Raw genomic sequence first — 16,206 nt, 5'->3', positions numbered from 1 at the left:
TGTGTCTGCCTATTTCACCAACCTGTCCATGTCCTCCTGAAATTTTTTGCTATTCCCTCTCCCCCACTCTCAATGTTTTATTTTTTTATATATTTAAAACTTTGAAATTGTGCCCTATATACCCAAGTCCTGGTTATTAATATATGTTGGTTCTAATATTGACCCCAGGCGACACCGTGTATACTTCCCTCCAGTCTGAAAAAAGCGGTTTACCATATCGTCTCTGCTTTCTGTCTTTTAGACAATTTCTGTCCACACTGCCACTGCCCTTTAATCCTTTGGGCTTCAATTTTGCTGACCTATCCATTATGTGTACTTTATCAGTGCCTTTTGAAAGTTCATATACATATCAACCGCAAGACCCTCATCAATCATCTTCATCAAAGAACTCAATCAAATATGTCACATGATTTATTAACCCATGTTTTTCCAAATGGCAATTAATTTTGTCCTGGATTATTGTCTTTTGAAATTCCCCCAACGTCAGTGATGAGCTGACTTGCCCATACCATGTTTATCCCTCCTTTTTTGCACAGGGGTGTAAGATTTGCAGCCCTCCAATCCTCTGGTGCTTAATTTGGTTCAGTTTAATGTAAGGACCTTTTTCTTGGTTCTCTTGTTTTTATCCTTGGTGAATTTGTTTTAAATTGCTCTACACTTAAAATGTGTGAATTACTCTAACTTCATGCCCGTTTGCTTTCTTTCTAGGTGTAAAGGTATCCGTCTTGGTTGATGTGTTGGTAGAGGCTGGTGTGCTGAAGCAAATTCAGAATTAAGGCCAACACCCGTTAATCACGGAAGTTGATGTTCACAAAAGAATATCAACAGGGCTCTAATAAAAATCTAGCTTTTTGCTAATTGTGAGCTTTTTAAGCTTTGTTCAGGCTGCTCTCTTAGATGTTGACCATTGTCTAGTGAAACTTTTTGAAATTCCCCAATAAATTCAGTAAAAGCTAGACTAGCTTGTAAGAAATAAACTTGTTTTTCATACTTTTGGGTAGGGGTCGTAAAACATTGTGGAATGTCAGATGTTTCGTTGCAAGCTTTTAATGTTGAGATGTATTTCTGCTAATAATGTATTGGACTTGTTCTACATGTGTATAGTCTATAACAACTTTGCAGCTTTGAGTACATTTGTAACTTAGTACTGTTATACATTTCGTGAAGTCTTAGTTCCATCCATTTGAGTTGCGGGGCAGTCGCATGTTATAATTCTAGATATATAAATTAAATGTTTTGAAAATATTCATTGTCTTTCTATAAACTCATCAGATCTAGAGTTGAAGAAATGTCAAGAGCATTGTGTTCTTGGACTTGAATTATATTTTTGAAATTTAGTGCTGTAATTCTACATTGTTCAGAAGAGTTAACTAAACGTAGAGTTTCATTATCCTAAGACCCCAATTTGTAAGTCTACAGTTTAATTTCTCATTCATTTGATCGCTTAAAGATGACTAATATAGATTGATCTTAAACTTACAAAAGATTTAATTGTAAGTGATTTCGAAGATGATCAAAATACTCAGTTTGAAGAATTGTTGTGATGCAGCCTCAGTAAACTTGGCAAAGTACAATAAAAAAAAAATTGTACATTGATTTTTGTTTTGCAGTGTTGGTCTTTGTTTTTTTGTTGGTTCTTTGTAGTTGAGATTAAATGACTAATGTTCTGTTGACTGATTTATATTGCTTTTAAATGGGGAGATTGTACTTTTTGCTAACTGCTTCTGAATTGTGCAATCATTTATATTTTAAAGTTGCTTTGTTTGTTAGTTGTGAATTTTTTTTTAAGTAGCCTTGTGTTCATGTAGTAAACTGGGATTAGAATTTGTTATGTTATGTACCTTAGTAATGTAATGATTTTTGTCTTTTTTTTAAATGATTACTTGACATGGCCTGGGGTCAATGTGCATAACCACCACCCTGGCACTGTACCAAAAAATAAAGCATAACACAACTCCTTGTGAATCTAATCTGTATTACCAATTTCAGAATAGGATTGTGAAATCTAAAACTCCAATGAATGAGTGTATACAATCAAGAATACTAAGGAGGGAAGAAGAATTACCAGCCTAGCAAAGTAGCTTCCCTGCTTCTTCAAACTTGCTGGTGTTGCAACTGAGGCGGGAGGAGTGCCCTGTTTATTCTAGTTCCACTTCACGGGTCACAACTTATGTTTACATTTTCACACTTATGAATACAGACAATCATATACTATAATTTTCCCAGAATAAAACACACTAACCAGGTTTCTTACACTGAGAATTTTATTACTCATTAATTACAAAACAAGTCTTAACCAGCAATGAAGTAAAGCATAAAAACAGTTTGAAATGTTAAAAGTTCCCTTTTTATATTGTATCATACACTGATTAACTGGAAAATTTAAAAGGATTTTTGTTCAGAGCTCTGTTACAGACAAAAAAAAACACTTGGGCTGAATACTTGCTCATTCCTTAAGAAAATAGCAGATGAGAAATGCTTCACCATTCCCTATCCCCTACCTTTGTTTCCAGTAGATCAGTCACTATCTCACTCCTGTCATTCTCCCAAGTGCAACTTGAGAAAAGCTGACACACCAATAGATTGTTGTAAAAGATTCCAGTGACCCATCTAAATGTATTCGGAGGCTAGGCTGTGGGCTAGTTTTGGAACCAACAGATTTCATCTATTAGGATGAATAATTGCTCATTCCTTAAGTGGTTTTCTTTGTCTGTGACAGAGCTCTGAACAAAAATCCTTTTTAATTTGTGGTGTTATTTGCTAGCTCTAATGTGACATCAGCTGCCTAGGCCCCAAACTCAGAAATTCCCTCCCTAAACCTCACTACCTCTTTCCTCCTTTTGTTTCTTGAAACCTACATCTTTGGTCAAGTTTTCAGTCATCTGCCATATCTCCTTATATGGCTTGGTGTCATATTTTGTTTTATAATGCCTTTTGATGCGCTTTGGATTGTTTTATTACATTAAAGACGCTATATAAATAAAGGTCATTGAAAGAGTGGTTTAGGGACGAATTCCAGAGCTTAGGACCTTGACAGCTGAAGGCACGCCCACCAATGGTTAAAAGGAAAAGTTGCATTTATATAGTGCTTTTCGCAACTACCAGATATCTCTAAGCATTTTACAACCAATGAAGTATTTTTGAAGTGTCATCACTGTTGTAATATAGGGAATACAGCAGCCAATTTGCACACAGCAGACTCCCACAACAGCAATGTGATAACGACCGGATAATCTGTTTTTGTGATTATTGAGGAATTAAATATTGGTTGAGATGCCAGGGATAACTCCCCCTGCTCTTCTTCGAAATAGTGCTGTGGGATCTTTTATGTCAATGTGAGACAGCAGACATGACCTCAGTTTGACATCTCATCCAAAAGACAAAGTTCCTTGATGTTTAACTTAAATCATTTCTCTCTCTCTGATCATTTTGGACAAAAAAATCTTTCCTATCTCATGTTCCTTCAAAATCAGCTTGGTTCATCTGAAGCAAACCTACTGTTGCTTCTACATGCATCCATTTTATTAGCTCCCTCTTCCACTAAAGCTTGTGATATTCTATGCAACATATGTGTATGTGAGTCATTAAAATGAAAGAGCTTCTTGGATATGTCCAGTTTCTTATTCAATAACACTGGTACAAACTCAAAACGGACATTATGTAGTGTACTCCCAGATACAATTTACTTCCAGTCCCTTTTTGTGTTTGGTCATTGAGGTGTAATTCTGTGGGGCTTGGGCTGGCGAAATGCTCAGGCTTTTCCTTCATGTCCGTCACAATATAGACCCTGTTTCCAGATACTGTAGTTAAATCATGAGTACTGTCCATCAGGGAGCATTCCCATTCCTGACGTGCCTTTGGGAAAACTCTGATTCCAGATTCTTGGCCAGTTTAATGTTTGTTTCAATTCACTGTAATCAACATTATTCATTAAGGCTCCTTTGTATGGGATCCTCAGATCCCTATTTTGTTTTTGATATGCCCTTGAGATGTGACCCACATAAAAGTAATTTTTGTTGAACCGCAGGTATTATTTCCCATACAACACACCACATTTGTAACCCATCTCCGTCTGGTACTACACCTTCCGAATACTTTCATTACTGGTTCCGTCTGGACATGTTACATAATTCCATATTCTCTCTGGTTGTTTTGTGCCGAGATCATGTTATGAAAGTGATTCTAATTTTCTTAAAATATATTTTGAGGAATTCCTAGTCAAACTCTAGAAATGTTGACCCAGTTTTTTTTGAAGTGGGTCATCAAGGGGACAGAACGAACTGGGAGAGCAGAAACCCTGGTAACTGAGGAAGATGTGGGCAGAGAAGTGACAGTGGCACGCCCCTTGACATGACAAGCCTGGGAGCAGTTGAGTGCATCTGAGAGAGCAAACTCGCAAGTTTTTGGTTGTAGTGTCAGTGTTTACCTTCTGGAATGAGATAAAGTTAGCACCTGCTGCTGCAGAAGTGTCATGGAGGAAGAGACCAGATTCTTGCTGAATGTTTAATGAGTCAAGCCTATAGAAGGAGGAGGGATCACAACCCAGTTCAGCTTTCCAGCACCTCTTTAAAAGACCCTGAGAAGTCCACTCATCTCGTCTCCTCTGTTTGAAGAAAAACCTGCTAAATTAATTCTCAACGCCACCTGAAAAGAATTGTTCTAAAAGATCCCAGTGATCTATCTACATGTACTCAGAGGCTGGACTGTATGCTAGTTTTGGAACACAACATATCTGCTATTTTCTTCAAGGATTAGTAAGTATTCAGGCCAAGTTTTTTTTGGTCTGTAACAGCTCTGAACAAAAATCCCTTTTATTTTTTTCTGCATGTGTGTGCGTGAGTGTGAGAGGCTAAAATAAAAAGGGAACTTTAAAATTTAAATCTGAGATTTTGCTTCACTTCATTACTGGTTAAGACTCGATCGTAACAGCAGTAGTACAATGACTATCCACATCTTGTCCATGTTGTGTAAAATCAAATACAGCATTCAATTTCCATCATGTTATCTGACCCTTTTGCACAATTTACACTTTCTCCATGGTACTACATATATTGTGGTTCTTTCCCTTGTTTCTGACTAGCCAATTTAAGATTTGTTTCTCCCAATTTATCCATAACATCAATTTGGTCTACCAGCACCCTCAGCCCCCTTTTAATTTTTTTAAGCATTACTTGATCTCCAGTTGAGTAGTTAATGTAATGGGTGGGTTGGTTATCCTTGGTGACTTTGAGATGGACAGTACACACTTTCCTCACAGTATATAGCAGTGAAAATTCTAAGGTTCATTGGAAGTTCAGGGGAAATTGAGTCTGATGAGTAGCAAAGGAGAGTGGGACCCCAGTTGGGTGCACAATGTACATTTGCCAACCTGTCATGAGTTCAAATGGGCATGGCGTGAATGATCATTAACACACCTGGCAAGGTCGTGATCCAATCATTAGTTTTGACCAGATCAGCAAATCCCTTCCTGACAGCTTTATTCTACTGTTTTGATAGATGATTAAAGCATTCTACTGTCCTAGTAGACTCTGGGTGGGAGGGGATGTGGAAAGGTTGTTCCACCCTGAAATTTCTTTTTTATTTCATGGGATGTGAGCGTGCTGGCAAAGCCAGCATTTGTTGCCCATCCCAAATTGCCCTTGAGAAGGTGGTGGTGAGCCGCCTTCTTGAACTGCTGCAGTCCTTCTGGTGTAGGTACACCCAGAGTGCTATTGGGAATAACATGGAGTTCCATGTGTTTGACCCAGCAACAGTGAAGCAACGGCAACACAGATCCATGTCAGGATGGTGTGTGACTTGGAGGGGATCTTGTGGGTGGCGGTGTTCCCAGGCGTCTGCTGCTCTTGTCCTTCTAGGTGGTAGAGATTGCGGGTTTCGAAGGTGCTGTCCAAAGAGAATTGGCGAGTTGCTGCAGTGCATCTTGTCGATGGTACACACTGCTACCACTGTGCGCCAGTGGTGGAGGGAGTGAATGTTTAAGGTGGTGGATGGGGTGCTGATCAAGTGGGCTGCTTTGTCCTGGATGGTGTCCAGCTTCTTGAGTGTTATTGGAGCTACACTCATCCAGGCAAGTGGAGAGTATTCCACCATACTCCTGACTTGTGCCTTGTAGATGGTGGACAGACTTTGGGAAGTCAGGCGGTGAGGTACGCGCTGCAGAATCCCCAGCTTCTGCCCTGTTTTTGTAGCCGCAGTATTTATATGGCTGGTCCAGTTAAGTTTATGGTCAATGGTAATTCCCAGGATGTCGAATGTGAGGGATTCAGTGATAGTAATGCCATTAAATGTCAAGGGCAGCTGGTTAGCTTCTCATTCGTGGGAGATGGTTATTGCCTGGCACTTGTGTGCGTAAACGTCACTTGCTACTTATCAGACCAAGCCTGAACGTTGTTCAGGTTTTGCTGCATGTGGACACAGACTGCCTCAGTATCTGAGGAGTCGCATATTCTACTGAACACCGTACAATCATCAGCGAACATCGCCACTTCTGACCTTATGATGGAAGGAAGGTCATTGATGGAGTACCTGAAGATGGTTGGCCCTAGGACAGTACCCTGAGGACCTCCTGCAGCAATATCCTGGGGCTTAGATGTTTTGCCTCCAACAACCCAACTATCTTCTTTTGTACTAGGTATGATTCTAATCAGTGGAGAGTTTTCCCTGATTCCCATTAACTGAAATTTTGCTAGTGCTCCTTGATGCCACACTTGGTCAAATGTTGCCTTGATGTCAAGGGCAGTCACTCTCACCTCATCTCTTGAATTCAGCTCTTTTGTCCATGTTTGGATCAAGGCTGTAATGAGGTCTGGAGCTGAGTGGCCCTGGCGGAGCCCAAACTGAGCGTCACTGAGCAGGTTATTGCTGAGTAAGTGCCACTTGATAGCACTGTTAACGACATCTTCCACAACTTTGCTGATGATTGAGAGTAGACTGATGGAATGGTAATTGCTTGGATTGGATTTGCCCTGCATTTTGTGGACAGAACATACCTGGGCAATTTTCCACATTGTCGGGTAGATGTCAGTGTTGTAACTGTACTGGAACAGCTTGGCTAGTTCTGGGGTGTTAGCGGGAATGAATCTGGAAGAATCACTCGACACTCAGGTCTGCTTCAATGTCAAACAGTTTATTTAGTTACGCCAGCGGGGAGCCTCTCCACCGAACAAAGGAAAATCATGCATACTTATACATTTTTCAAACAGTTACTCAGCCCATCCTGGCTGGACATGATCCAATCATAACGGTTATTGATTACATACATTACACGTATTACCAATTAGATTACTCATTAGGCATCATGTGGCTATGTGATCAGCTCATGCAAGCCCCCTGATCATCTTGTAATGTTTCCCAGACCCCCTTATCAACTATCCTTGAGTCTTCACAATGAATCCTTCTACCTTTATCAAACTTACATTCCTGATTGCTTCATGCAGACTGCAGTTACACAAAGCAACTGTCTTATACACTGATATGAGGGGCCTCCTTGGTCAGCCTAACTGTCTGGGTCTCACGGTACCATTCCCAGGGATATGACTTAGCCTATCTTGTTCTCACAGTGCATTGGATGAGTACTCCATTTTATAACAATATGTGGCTATACTTTCAACTTGTGTATGAGTGTATATATATATATATATATATATTCACTAGGATTATATGAATCTACTTACTCAAATAACATTTAAACAGTATGATAGTTACTGAAGGTGCCTCTGCGCTTGGGAATACCCTACAACAATCCCCCCTTTCGGTAGGAGACTAACCCTAGTCTCCTCAACCGACACCATTTAATGTTTGCTTTTACCCCTTTAAACTCGCCCGGTATTCCCTGCCTCGGATGTGCTGGCCAGTCACGTGATTTCAGGAATTCCGGTCATATTATATCAAATTAATGTGATCCACCTGACTTAGCCCTTTAGATAGACAAATTGTCTCCCTTGCCTTTGCTCTGGTTTTCATCCTCCTTTGCTGCACCTGGCGCCTGTATGATCGGCAAGCTAGTATGCCCCATGCTATGGCCAGTATTAACTGTATTCCAACTAGCACATGAGAAATTATCCTAATCCAAGGGTGGATATTCAAATTCATCCCCCAATCCCAAATTTTCTCCCACCAACTCTGTTCCTGCAATTCTGTGTCTGTATCTTCCTCTAGCCTTTTGATTGTTGTCTGCAGTTGGTGGTAGATTTTTACGGATTGGCCCACCCTGAGCCTTAATTCCCTCAGTACCTCAGCTAGGTGTGGGATGAGGGCTGCCTCTGGTTCCTTGTAATCCTGTAGGTGGTCATGGAGATAATCGGTGACGTTAATGGTCTTGGTACCTCTGCGCTGAACCTGGATAATTCGGGTTTGCCCTATCGTGACTGGTCATAAAGGCGTAAAGCAAAAATTAGAAAATGGGATGGGGCATTGTAGATTGTTGTAACGATAGGAACTTTCTGTAGTGGAAACGCAATATTTCCCTTTACCTCCGTAGCCTGTCCTTGCAAAATGCTTTGGGGCAGGCGTGACCTCTACGACACAACCATCTGTTCGATTAAACCCACATTCATCCAACTCTCCCTGTCCCACCGGGTGGGGACATACTGTAATATCTCCCCTCTGCTTACATTCCGTAAGTGAAATTCCATATAGCGTGTTATTTCTAAGTATGGCAGAGGCTTCAGTTAGATAGTATCGGAGGGAGGTGTTATCACGTACAACCCCAATATTTTCCACCTGGTAGTGGGGGAATGGCCCAGAGTCCTGTGTGACTATAGGGATCATCAGGACCATTCCCAATCCGGTGGATTTACCCAACTCACAGTCTGGGATCACTGGGTACACTCTGGTGAGTCCCTTTAGCGTACAGTTGTCCAGTGTCCCCTTCCTCTCGGCCAGCTGAGCCAAATGTAGGCTGTCTATCCAGTCGGGCACCTCCCCCCTTTGGATCTGATCGAGATTGTGTCTTATTTGTCCCACCATCCATAAGCCATAAGCCAGGGATATGACTTAGCCAATCTTGTTCTCACAGTGCATTGGATGAGTACTCCATTTTATAACAATATGTGGCTATACTTTCAACTTGTGTATGAGTGTATATATATATATATATATATATATTCACTAGGATTATATGAATCTACTTACTGAAATAACATTTAAACAGTATGATATTTACTGCAGGTGCCTCTGCGCTTGGGAATACCCTACAACATGGGGCATAAGTCTTCAGTACGACTGCTGGGAGGGGCCCATAGTCTTTGCAGTATCCAGTGCCTTCAGCCATTTCCTGATATCACTTGGAGTGAATCAAATTGGCTGAAGTCTGGCATCTGTGATGCTAGGGACCTCAGGAGGAGGCCAAGATGGATCATCCACTCAGCACTTCTGGCTGAAGATGGTTGCAAATGCTTCAGCCTTTTCTTTTGCAATTACATGCTGGGCTGTCCCATCATTGAGGATGGGGATGTTTGTGGAACCTCTTTCTCTGGTGAGTTGTTTAATCGTCCACCACCATCCATGACTGGATGTGGCAGGACTGCAGAGCTTTGATCTGATATTTTGATTGTGGGATTGCTTAGCTCTATCACAATGACAGATCTGTTGTAGTACTTCTGCTGTGAAATGAGAACCATTATTGCTTTATTATTTTTTGGAAAGCCTATTTGGTCGAGATGTGTTCCCACAAAATTTTAGCTCAAGCTACTACATCATTTTTATGGCTGGGAAAGCTTCAATCCACTGGTTAATTATATCTAGGAAGCTAGGAAAAGGTGGAAGGGTAGCACTGTTAATCAAGGATGGCATTGGTGCAATAGTTAGAGATGACCTTGGTTCAGGAGATCAGGATGTGAAGATGAGGAATAGCAGGGGAAAGAAGTCACTAGTGGGAGTAGTCAACAGGCTTCCTAAAAGTAACCACAATGTAGGACGAAGTATACAGGAAGAAATATTGGGTGCTTGTGATAAAGGGACAACAATAATCATGGGTGATTTTCATCTGCATATAAACTGGGAAAATCAGATTGGCAATAGTAGCCTGGATGAGAAGTTCATAAAATGCTTTTAAGATAGTTTCTTAGAGCAGCACATTCTGGAACCAACCAGAGAGCAGGTTATAATAGACTTGGTATTGTGTAATGTGACAGGATTAATTAATAATGACCTCAGAATAAAGGCACATCCTAGGTGGCAGCTAACACAATATGATTGAATTTTACATCCAGTTTGAAAGAGAGAGTAGTGGGTCTAAGTATTTTAAACTTAAATAAGGGCAATTACGTGAGCATGAAAGCTGAGCTGGCTGAAGTGAACTGGGTTACTAGGCTTGGAGATAGATTAATAGAGAAGCAGTGGCAGACGTTTAAGGGGATATTTTCAGAATACTCAGAATAAGTATATTTTTACTATAAAGAAAAATTCTAAGGGGAGAACCCACCATCCGTAGTTAACTAAAGAAGTTAAGGAAAGCATCAAACTTAAGGAAAAAGCATATAATTGTGCAAAGGTGAGTGGCAGGTCAGTGACTGGTCAGAATATAAAGAATGGCAGGGAATGACTGAAAGGTTAAACAGGAGAAAGAAATTAGAGAATGAGAGAAAGCTAGCTAGAAATGTAAAAATGGATGGCAAGAGTTTCTACGGGTATTTAAAAAGGAAAAGAGTAAGTAAAGTGAGTGTTGGTCCTCTAGAGAGTGAGAATGAGGAGTTACTAGTAGATAATAAGGAAATGGCAGATGAAATGAACAAATATTTTTCTTCTGTCTTCACTAAAGAGGATACAAAAAACATTCCAGTAATAGCTGTAAATCAGGAGGTGGAAGGAAGAGAGGAACTTGCTGAAATTACAATCACCAGGAAAGCGGTAATGAGCAAACTGATGGAGCTGTGGGCTGACAGGTCCCTGGGTCCCGATGGGCTCCATCCGAGGGTCTTAAAAGAGGTGGCTAGTGAGGTAGTAGATGCATTGGCGTTAATTTTTCAAAATTCCATAGATTCTGGAAAGGTTCCATCAGATTGGAAAGTAGCAAATATAACCCCTCTATTCAAGTCGGGGGGGAGGCGCGGGGGAGGAGGCTATAAAAAGATAACTATAGGCCAGTTAGCTTGACATCTTTTGTGGGGAAAATGTTAGAAGCTATTATTAAAGACATTATAACAGGGCACTTAGAAAAATTCAAGGTAATCATGCAGAGTCAACATGGTTTTGTGAAAAGGAAATCATGTTTAACCAATTTATTGGAGTTCTTTGAGGGCGTTACATGTGCTGTGGATGGTGGTGAACCAGTGGATATATGGTACTTAGATTTCCAGAAGGCATTTGATAAGATGCCACATCAAAGGTTATTGCAAAAAATAATAGCTCATGGTGTAGGGAGTAACATATTGGCATGGATAAAAGATTGGCTAGCTAACAGGAAACAGAGAGTAGGCATAAATGGGTCATTTTCTGGTTGGCAAGATGTAACGAGTGGTGTGCCACAGGGATCAGTGCTGGAGCCGCAACTTTTTATAATTTATATAAATGACTTAGATGAAGGGACTGAAGGTATCTTTGTTAAATTTGCTGGTGACACAAAGATTGGTAGGAAAGTAAGTTGTGAAGAGGGCGTGAGGCGGCTACACAGGGATATAGATAGGTTAAGTGAGTGGGCAAAGATCTGGCAAATTGAGTATAATGTGGGAAAATGTGACATTGTCCATTTTGGCAGGAAGAATTTTTTAAAAAGCATATTATCTAGATGGTGAGAGATTGCAGAGCTTTGAGATGCAGAGGGATCTGGGTGTCCTAGTGCATGAATCACAAAAGGTTAGTATGCAGGTACAGCACGTAATTAGGAAAGCTAATAGAATGTTATTATTTATTGCGAGGGGAATTGAATACAAAAACGGGGAGGTTATGCTTCAGCTATACAGGGCATTGGAGAGACCACATCTGGAGTACTGTGTACGGTATTGGTCTCCTTATTTAAGGAAGGATGTAAATGCATTGGAAGCAGTTCAGAGAAGATTTACTAGACTAATATCTGGAATAGGTGGGCTGTCTTATGACGAAAGATTGGATAGGCTAAGCTTATATCTGCTGGAATTTAGAAGAGTAAGAGGCGACTTGATTGAAACATATAAGATCCTGAGGGGTCTTGACAGGGTAGATGTGGAAAGAATGTTTCCCCTTGTGGAAGAATCTAGAACTGGGGGTGAGTGTTTAAAAAATAAGATAGAGATGAGAAACTTTTTCTCACAGAGGGTCGTGAGTCTTTGGAACTCTCTTTTTCAAAAGGCGGTGGAAGCAGAGACTTTGAATATTTTTAAGGCAGAGATAGATAGATTCTTGATGAGCAAGGGGGTGAAAGGTTATCGGGGTAGGCAGGATTGTGGAGTAATCAGTTCAGCCATGAACTTATTGAATAGCGGAGCAGGCTCAAGAGGCCGAGTAGCCTACTCCTGCTCCTAATTCATATGTTCGTATGGATAAAGGGGAGCCCATTGACGTACTGTACTTGGATTTCCAAAAGGCATTTGACAAGGTACCACATAAAATGTTATTGCACAACGTAGGAGCTCATGGTGTAGCCGGTAACATATTAGCATGGATAGAAGGTTGGCTGGCTGACAGAAAACAGAGTATGCATGAATGCGTCCTTTTCTGAATGGCAGGATGTGACGAGTGGAGTGCCTCAGGGGTCTGTGCTGGGGCCTCAACTTTTTACAATTTATATCAATGATTTAGATGAGGGAAGCAATGGCTTGGTAGCTAAATTTGCAGATGACACAAAGATAGGTAGGAAAGTAAGTTGTGAAGAGGACACAAGGAGCTTGCAGACCAATATAGATAGGTTGAGTGGGTGGGCAAAAATCTGGCAGATGAGTATAATGTGGGAAAATGTGAAGTTGTTCACTTTGGCAGGAAGAATAAAAAAGCAGAGTATTACTTAAATGGGGAACTACTGCAGAATTCCGAGGTACAGATGGATCTAGGTGTTTTAGTGCATGAGTCACAAAAGGGTAGTAAGCACGTACAGCAAGTAATAAAGAAGGCTAATGGAATGCTATCCTTTATTACGAGAGGAATTGAAAATAAAAGTAAGGATGTTATGCTTTAGTTATACAGAGCATTGGTGAGACCACATCTTGAATACTGTGTGCAGTTTTGGTCTCCTTATTTAAGGAAGGATGTGAATGCGTTGGAGGTGGTTCAAAGGAGGTTTACTAGATTGAAACCTGGAATGAGCAGGTTTTCTTTTGAGGAAAGGTTGGACAGACTGGGCTTGTTTTCACTGGAGTTTAGGAGAGTCTTGATTGAAGTATGTAAGATCCTGAACGGTCTTGACAAGGTGGATGTGGAAAGGATGTTTCCTCTTGTGGGTGAGTCCAGAACAAGGGGGCACTGTTTTAAGATTAGGGGATGCCCTTTTAGGACAGAGACAAGGAGAAATTTTTTTCTCTCAGAGGGTTGTGCAACTTTGGAACTCTCCGCTTCAGAAGGTGGTGTAGGCGGGTCATTGAATATTTTTAAGATGGAGGTAGATAGATTTATAGGCAAGAGAATCAAAGATTATCGGGGATAGATGGGAGTGTGGAATTCGAGACAGAAACAGATCAGCCATGATCTTATTGAATGGTGGAGCAGGCACGATGGGCCGACTGGCCTACATCTGCTCCTAACTCGTATGATATTTATTTTATTTTTAAATACAGCACTGAAACAGGCCCTTCAGCCCACCGAGTCTGTGCCGACCAACAACCACCCATTTATACTAACCCTGCAGTAATCCCATATTCCCTACCACCTACCTACACTAGGGACAATTAACAATGGCCAATTTATCTATCACCTGCAAGTCTTTGGCTGTGGGAGGAAACCGGAGCATCCAGCGAAAACCCACACGGTTACAGGGAGAACTTGCAAACTCCGCACAGACAGTACCCAGAATTGAACCCAGGTCCCTGGAGCTGTGAGGCTGCGGTGCTAACCACTGCGCCACTGTGCCGCCCACTATCTATCACTACCAAGATATACCCTCTTTTGCTGTGGATAGCAAGCCTGTATACTCAATCTACAATGTTTCCCAAAGGTCATCATTCAGGTGGGATGTGTCCATTGAGACCTTTTATTTGGCAGGGGCCAGATTCATTTGGGTGTAGATAAAACACAGGTCCAGGTGGTGTTGGGCATCCTGGTGCAGCATTGGCCACCAATAGCAATTATGTAGCATACCGGCATCTCTAGAAATGGAAGCATACACAAAATAATTATTCTCTGAGGCATAGAGGTATAACCCAAGTCAAATTAGAGCTATCCTTGTCCTACATTATGAGGGTTTGTATCACAAGTGGGTCCTTTCCTGATGCAAAGGTCAAGGGAAAATCTTGTGGTCTCTTTGGCCATACCCACATTAGGGTCAGTGTCTTGACAAGCTTTTAAGTCAGGTATAACTGGAGTCTGCCATATCAATTGTGCTTTGAGTGGATCTCATGGAATCTCCTCAATACTAGCTTTTCTGGCTAGAAAGTCTGCCTGTTTATTAACTTCACCCTCTTCAACAACTCCTGCCCATTGCCTTCACCTTACCAATAGCAATTTACCCCAGAGGCATACCAAGAATATCCCAAATCATTTGGCGTTCAGAGTGGTGGGTAAGCAGTTTCCCTCTTGCTGTGTAGAAGCTGCATTTTTGCCAGATGGGTAAGTATTCTGTGTGAGAATTACAAAGCAGCTGTCAGAATAGATGGTGATTTTTTATCAGTGACAGTTTAAGGGCTATGAGCACCGTAATAACCTCCATTTTTGGGGCTGAATATTGCGGTGGGTGCAACGTCATGTGGAATCCAACATGCAGCACCAGTACGGTATGACCTTATTCATAAATCTGGGAACCATCCACATAAATCCTAAAAGTGGTTTGTCTTTATTAGGTCCATTGGATACTATCTCTTCCACCTTACAAGTATACAGGGCTCCTTCATCCTGCAACATAACCAGCCAAATGGTAGTTCTGAGATTGCAAGATTGTAATTTTTTTCCTTATAACTCCATAATTCATCTACCGGGCTATGAACAAAGAACAAAGAACAAAGATAATTACAGCACAGGAACAGGCCCTTCGGCCCTCCAAGCCTGCGCCGATCCAGATCCTCTCTCTAAACATGTCACCTATTTTCTAAGGTTCTGTATCTCTTTTCTTCCTGCCCATTCATGTATCTGTCTAGATACATCTTAAAAGACTCCATCGTGCCCGCATCTACCACCTCCGCTGGCAATGCGTTCCTGGTGCCCACCACCCTCTGCGTAAAGAACTTTCCACGCATATCCCCCCTAAACTTTTCCCCTTTCACTTTGAACTCGTGTCCTCTAGTAATTGAAACCCCCACTCTGGGAAAAAGCCTCTTGCTATCCACCCTGTCTATACCTCTCATGATTTTGTACACCTCAATCAGGTCCCCCCTCAACCTCCGTCTTTCTAATGAAAATAATCCTAATCTGCTCAACCTCTCTTCATAGCTAGCGCCCTCCATACCAGGCAACATCCTGGTGAACCTCCTCTGCACCCTCTCCAAAGCATCCACATCCTTTTGATAATGTGGCGACCAGAACTGTACGCAGTATTCCAAATGTGGCCGAACCAAAGTCCTATACAACTGTAACATGACCTGCCAACTCTTGTACTCAATGCCCCGTCCGATGAAGGAAAGCATGCCGTATGCCTTCTTGACCACTCTATTTACCTACGTTGCCACCTTCAGGGAACAGTGGACCTGCACACCCAAATCTCTCTGGACATCAATTTTCCCCAGGACTTTTCCATTTACTGTATAGTTCACTCTTGAATTGGATCTTCCAAAATGCATCACCTCGCATTTGCCCTGATTGAACTCCATCTGCCATTTCTCTGCCCAACTCTCCAATCTATCTATATTCTGCTGTATTCTCTGACAGTCCCCTTCACTATCTGCTACTCCACCAATCTTAGTGTCGTCTGCAAATTTGCTAATCAGTCCACCTATACTTTCCTCCAAATCATTAATGTATATCACAAACAACAGTGGTCCCAGCACGGATCCCTGTGGAACACCACTGGTCACACGTCTCCATTTTGAGAAACTCCCTTCTACTGCTACTCTCTGTCTCCTGTTGCCCAGCCAGTTCTTTATCCATCTAGCTAGTACACCTTGGACCCCAAGGTACCCCTTGGACTGGGGTAAAGTCAAGGGACAGAGAGGT

General features: G+C 41.5%; 1 protein-coding gene across 1 annotated transcript in view; it reads left to right on the top strand.

Moving 5' to 3' along the window:
• Positions 1-1,956, top strand: part of LOC137346653 (uncharacterized) — a 132,073-nt gene extending 130,117 nt beyond the window's left edge. Inside the window, exon 19 of the mRNA XM_068010300.1 lies at positions 709-1,956. Coding sequence (XP_067866401.1) covers positions 709-776 — 68 coding nt within the window. The 3' untranslated portion in view covers positions 777-1,956. The remainder of the gene's footprint in view (positions 1-708) is intronic.
• The last annotated feature ends 14,250 nt before the right edge of the window (positions 1,957-16,206 follow it).

Source organism: Heterodontus francisci, chromosome 2, assembly GCF_036365525.1.
Source record: "Heterodontus francisci isolate sHetFra1 chromosome 2, sHetFra1.hap1, whole genome shotgun sequence".
NCBI classification, from domain to species: domain Eukaryota; kingdom Metazoa; phylum Chordata; class Chondrichthyes; order Heterodontiformes; family Heterodontidae; genus Heterodontus; species Heterodontus francisci.
This window is presented reverse-complemented; position numbering and strand designations above follow the sequence as displayed.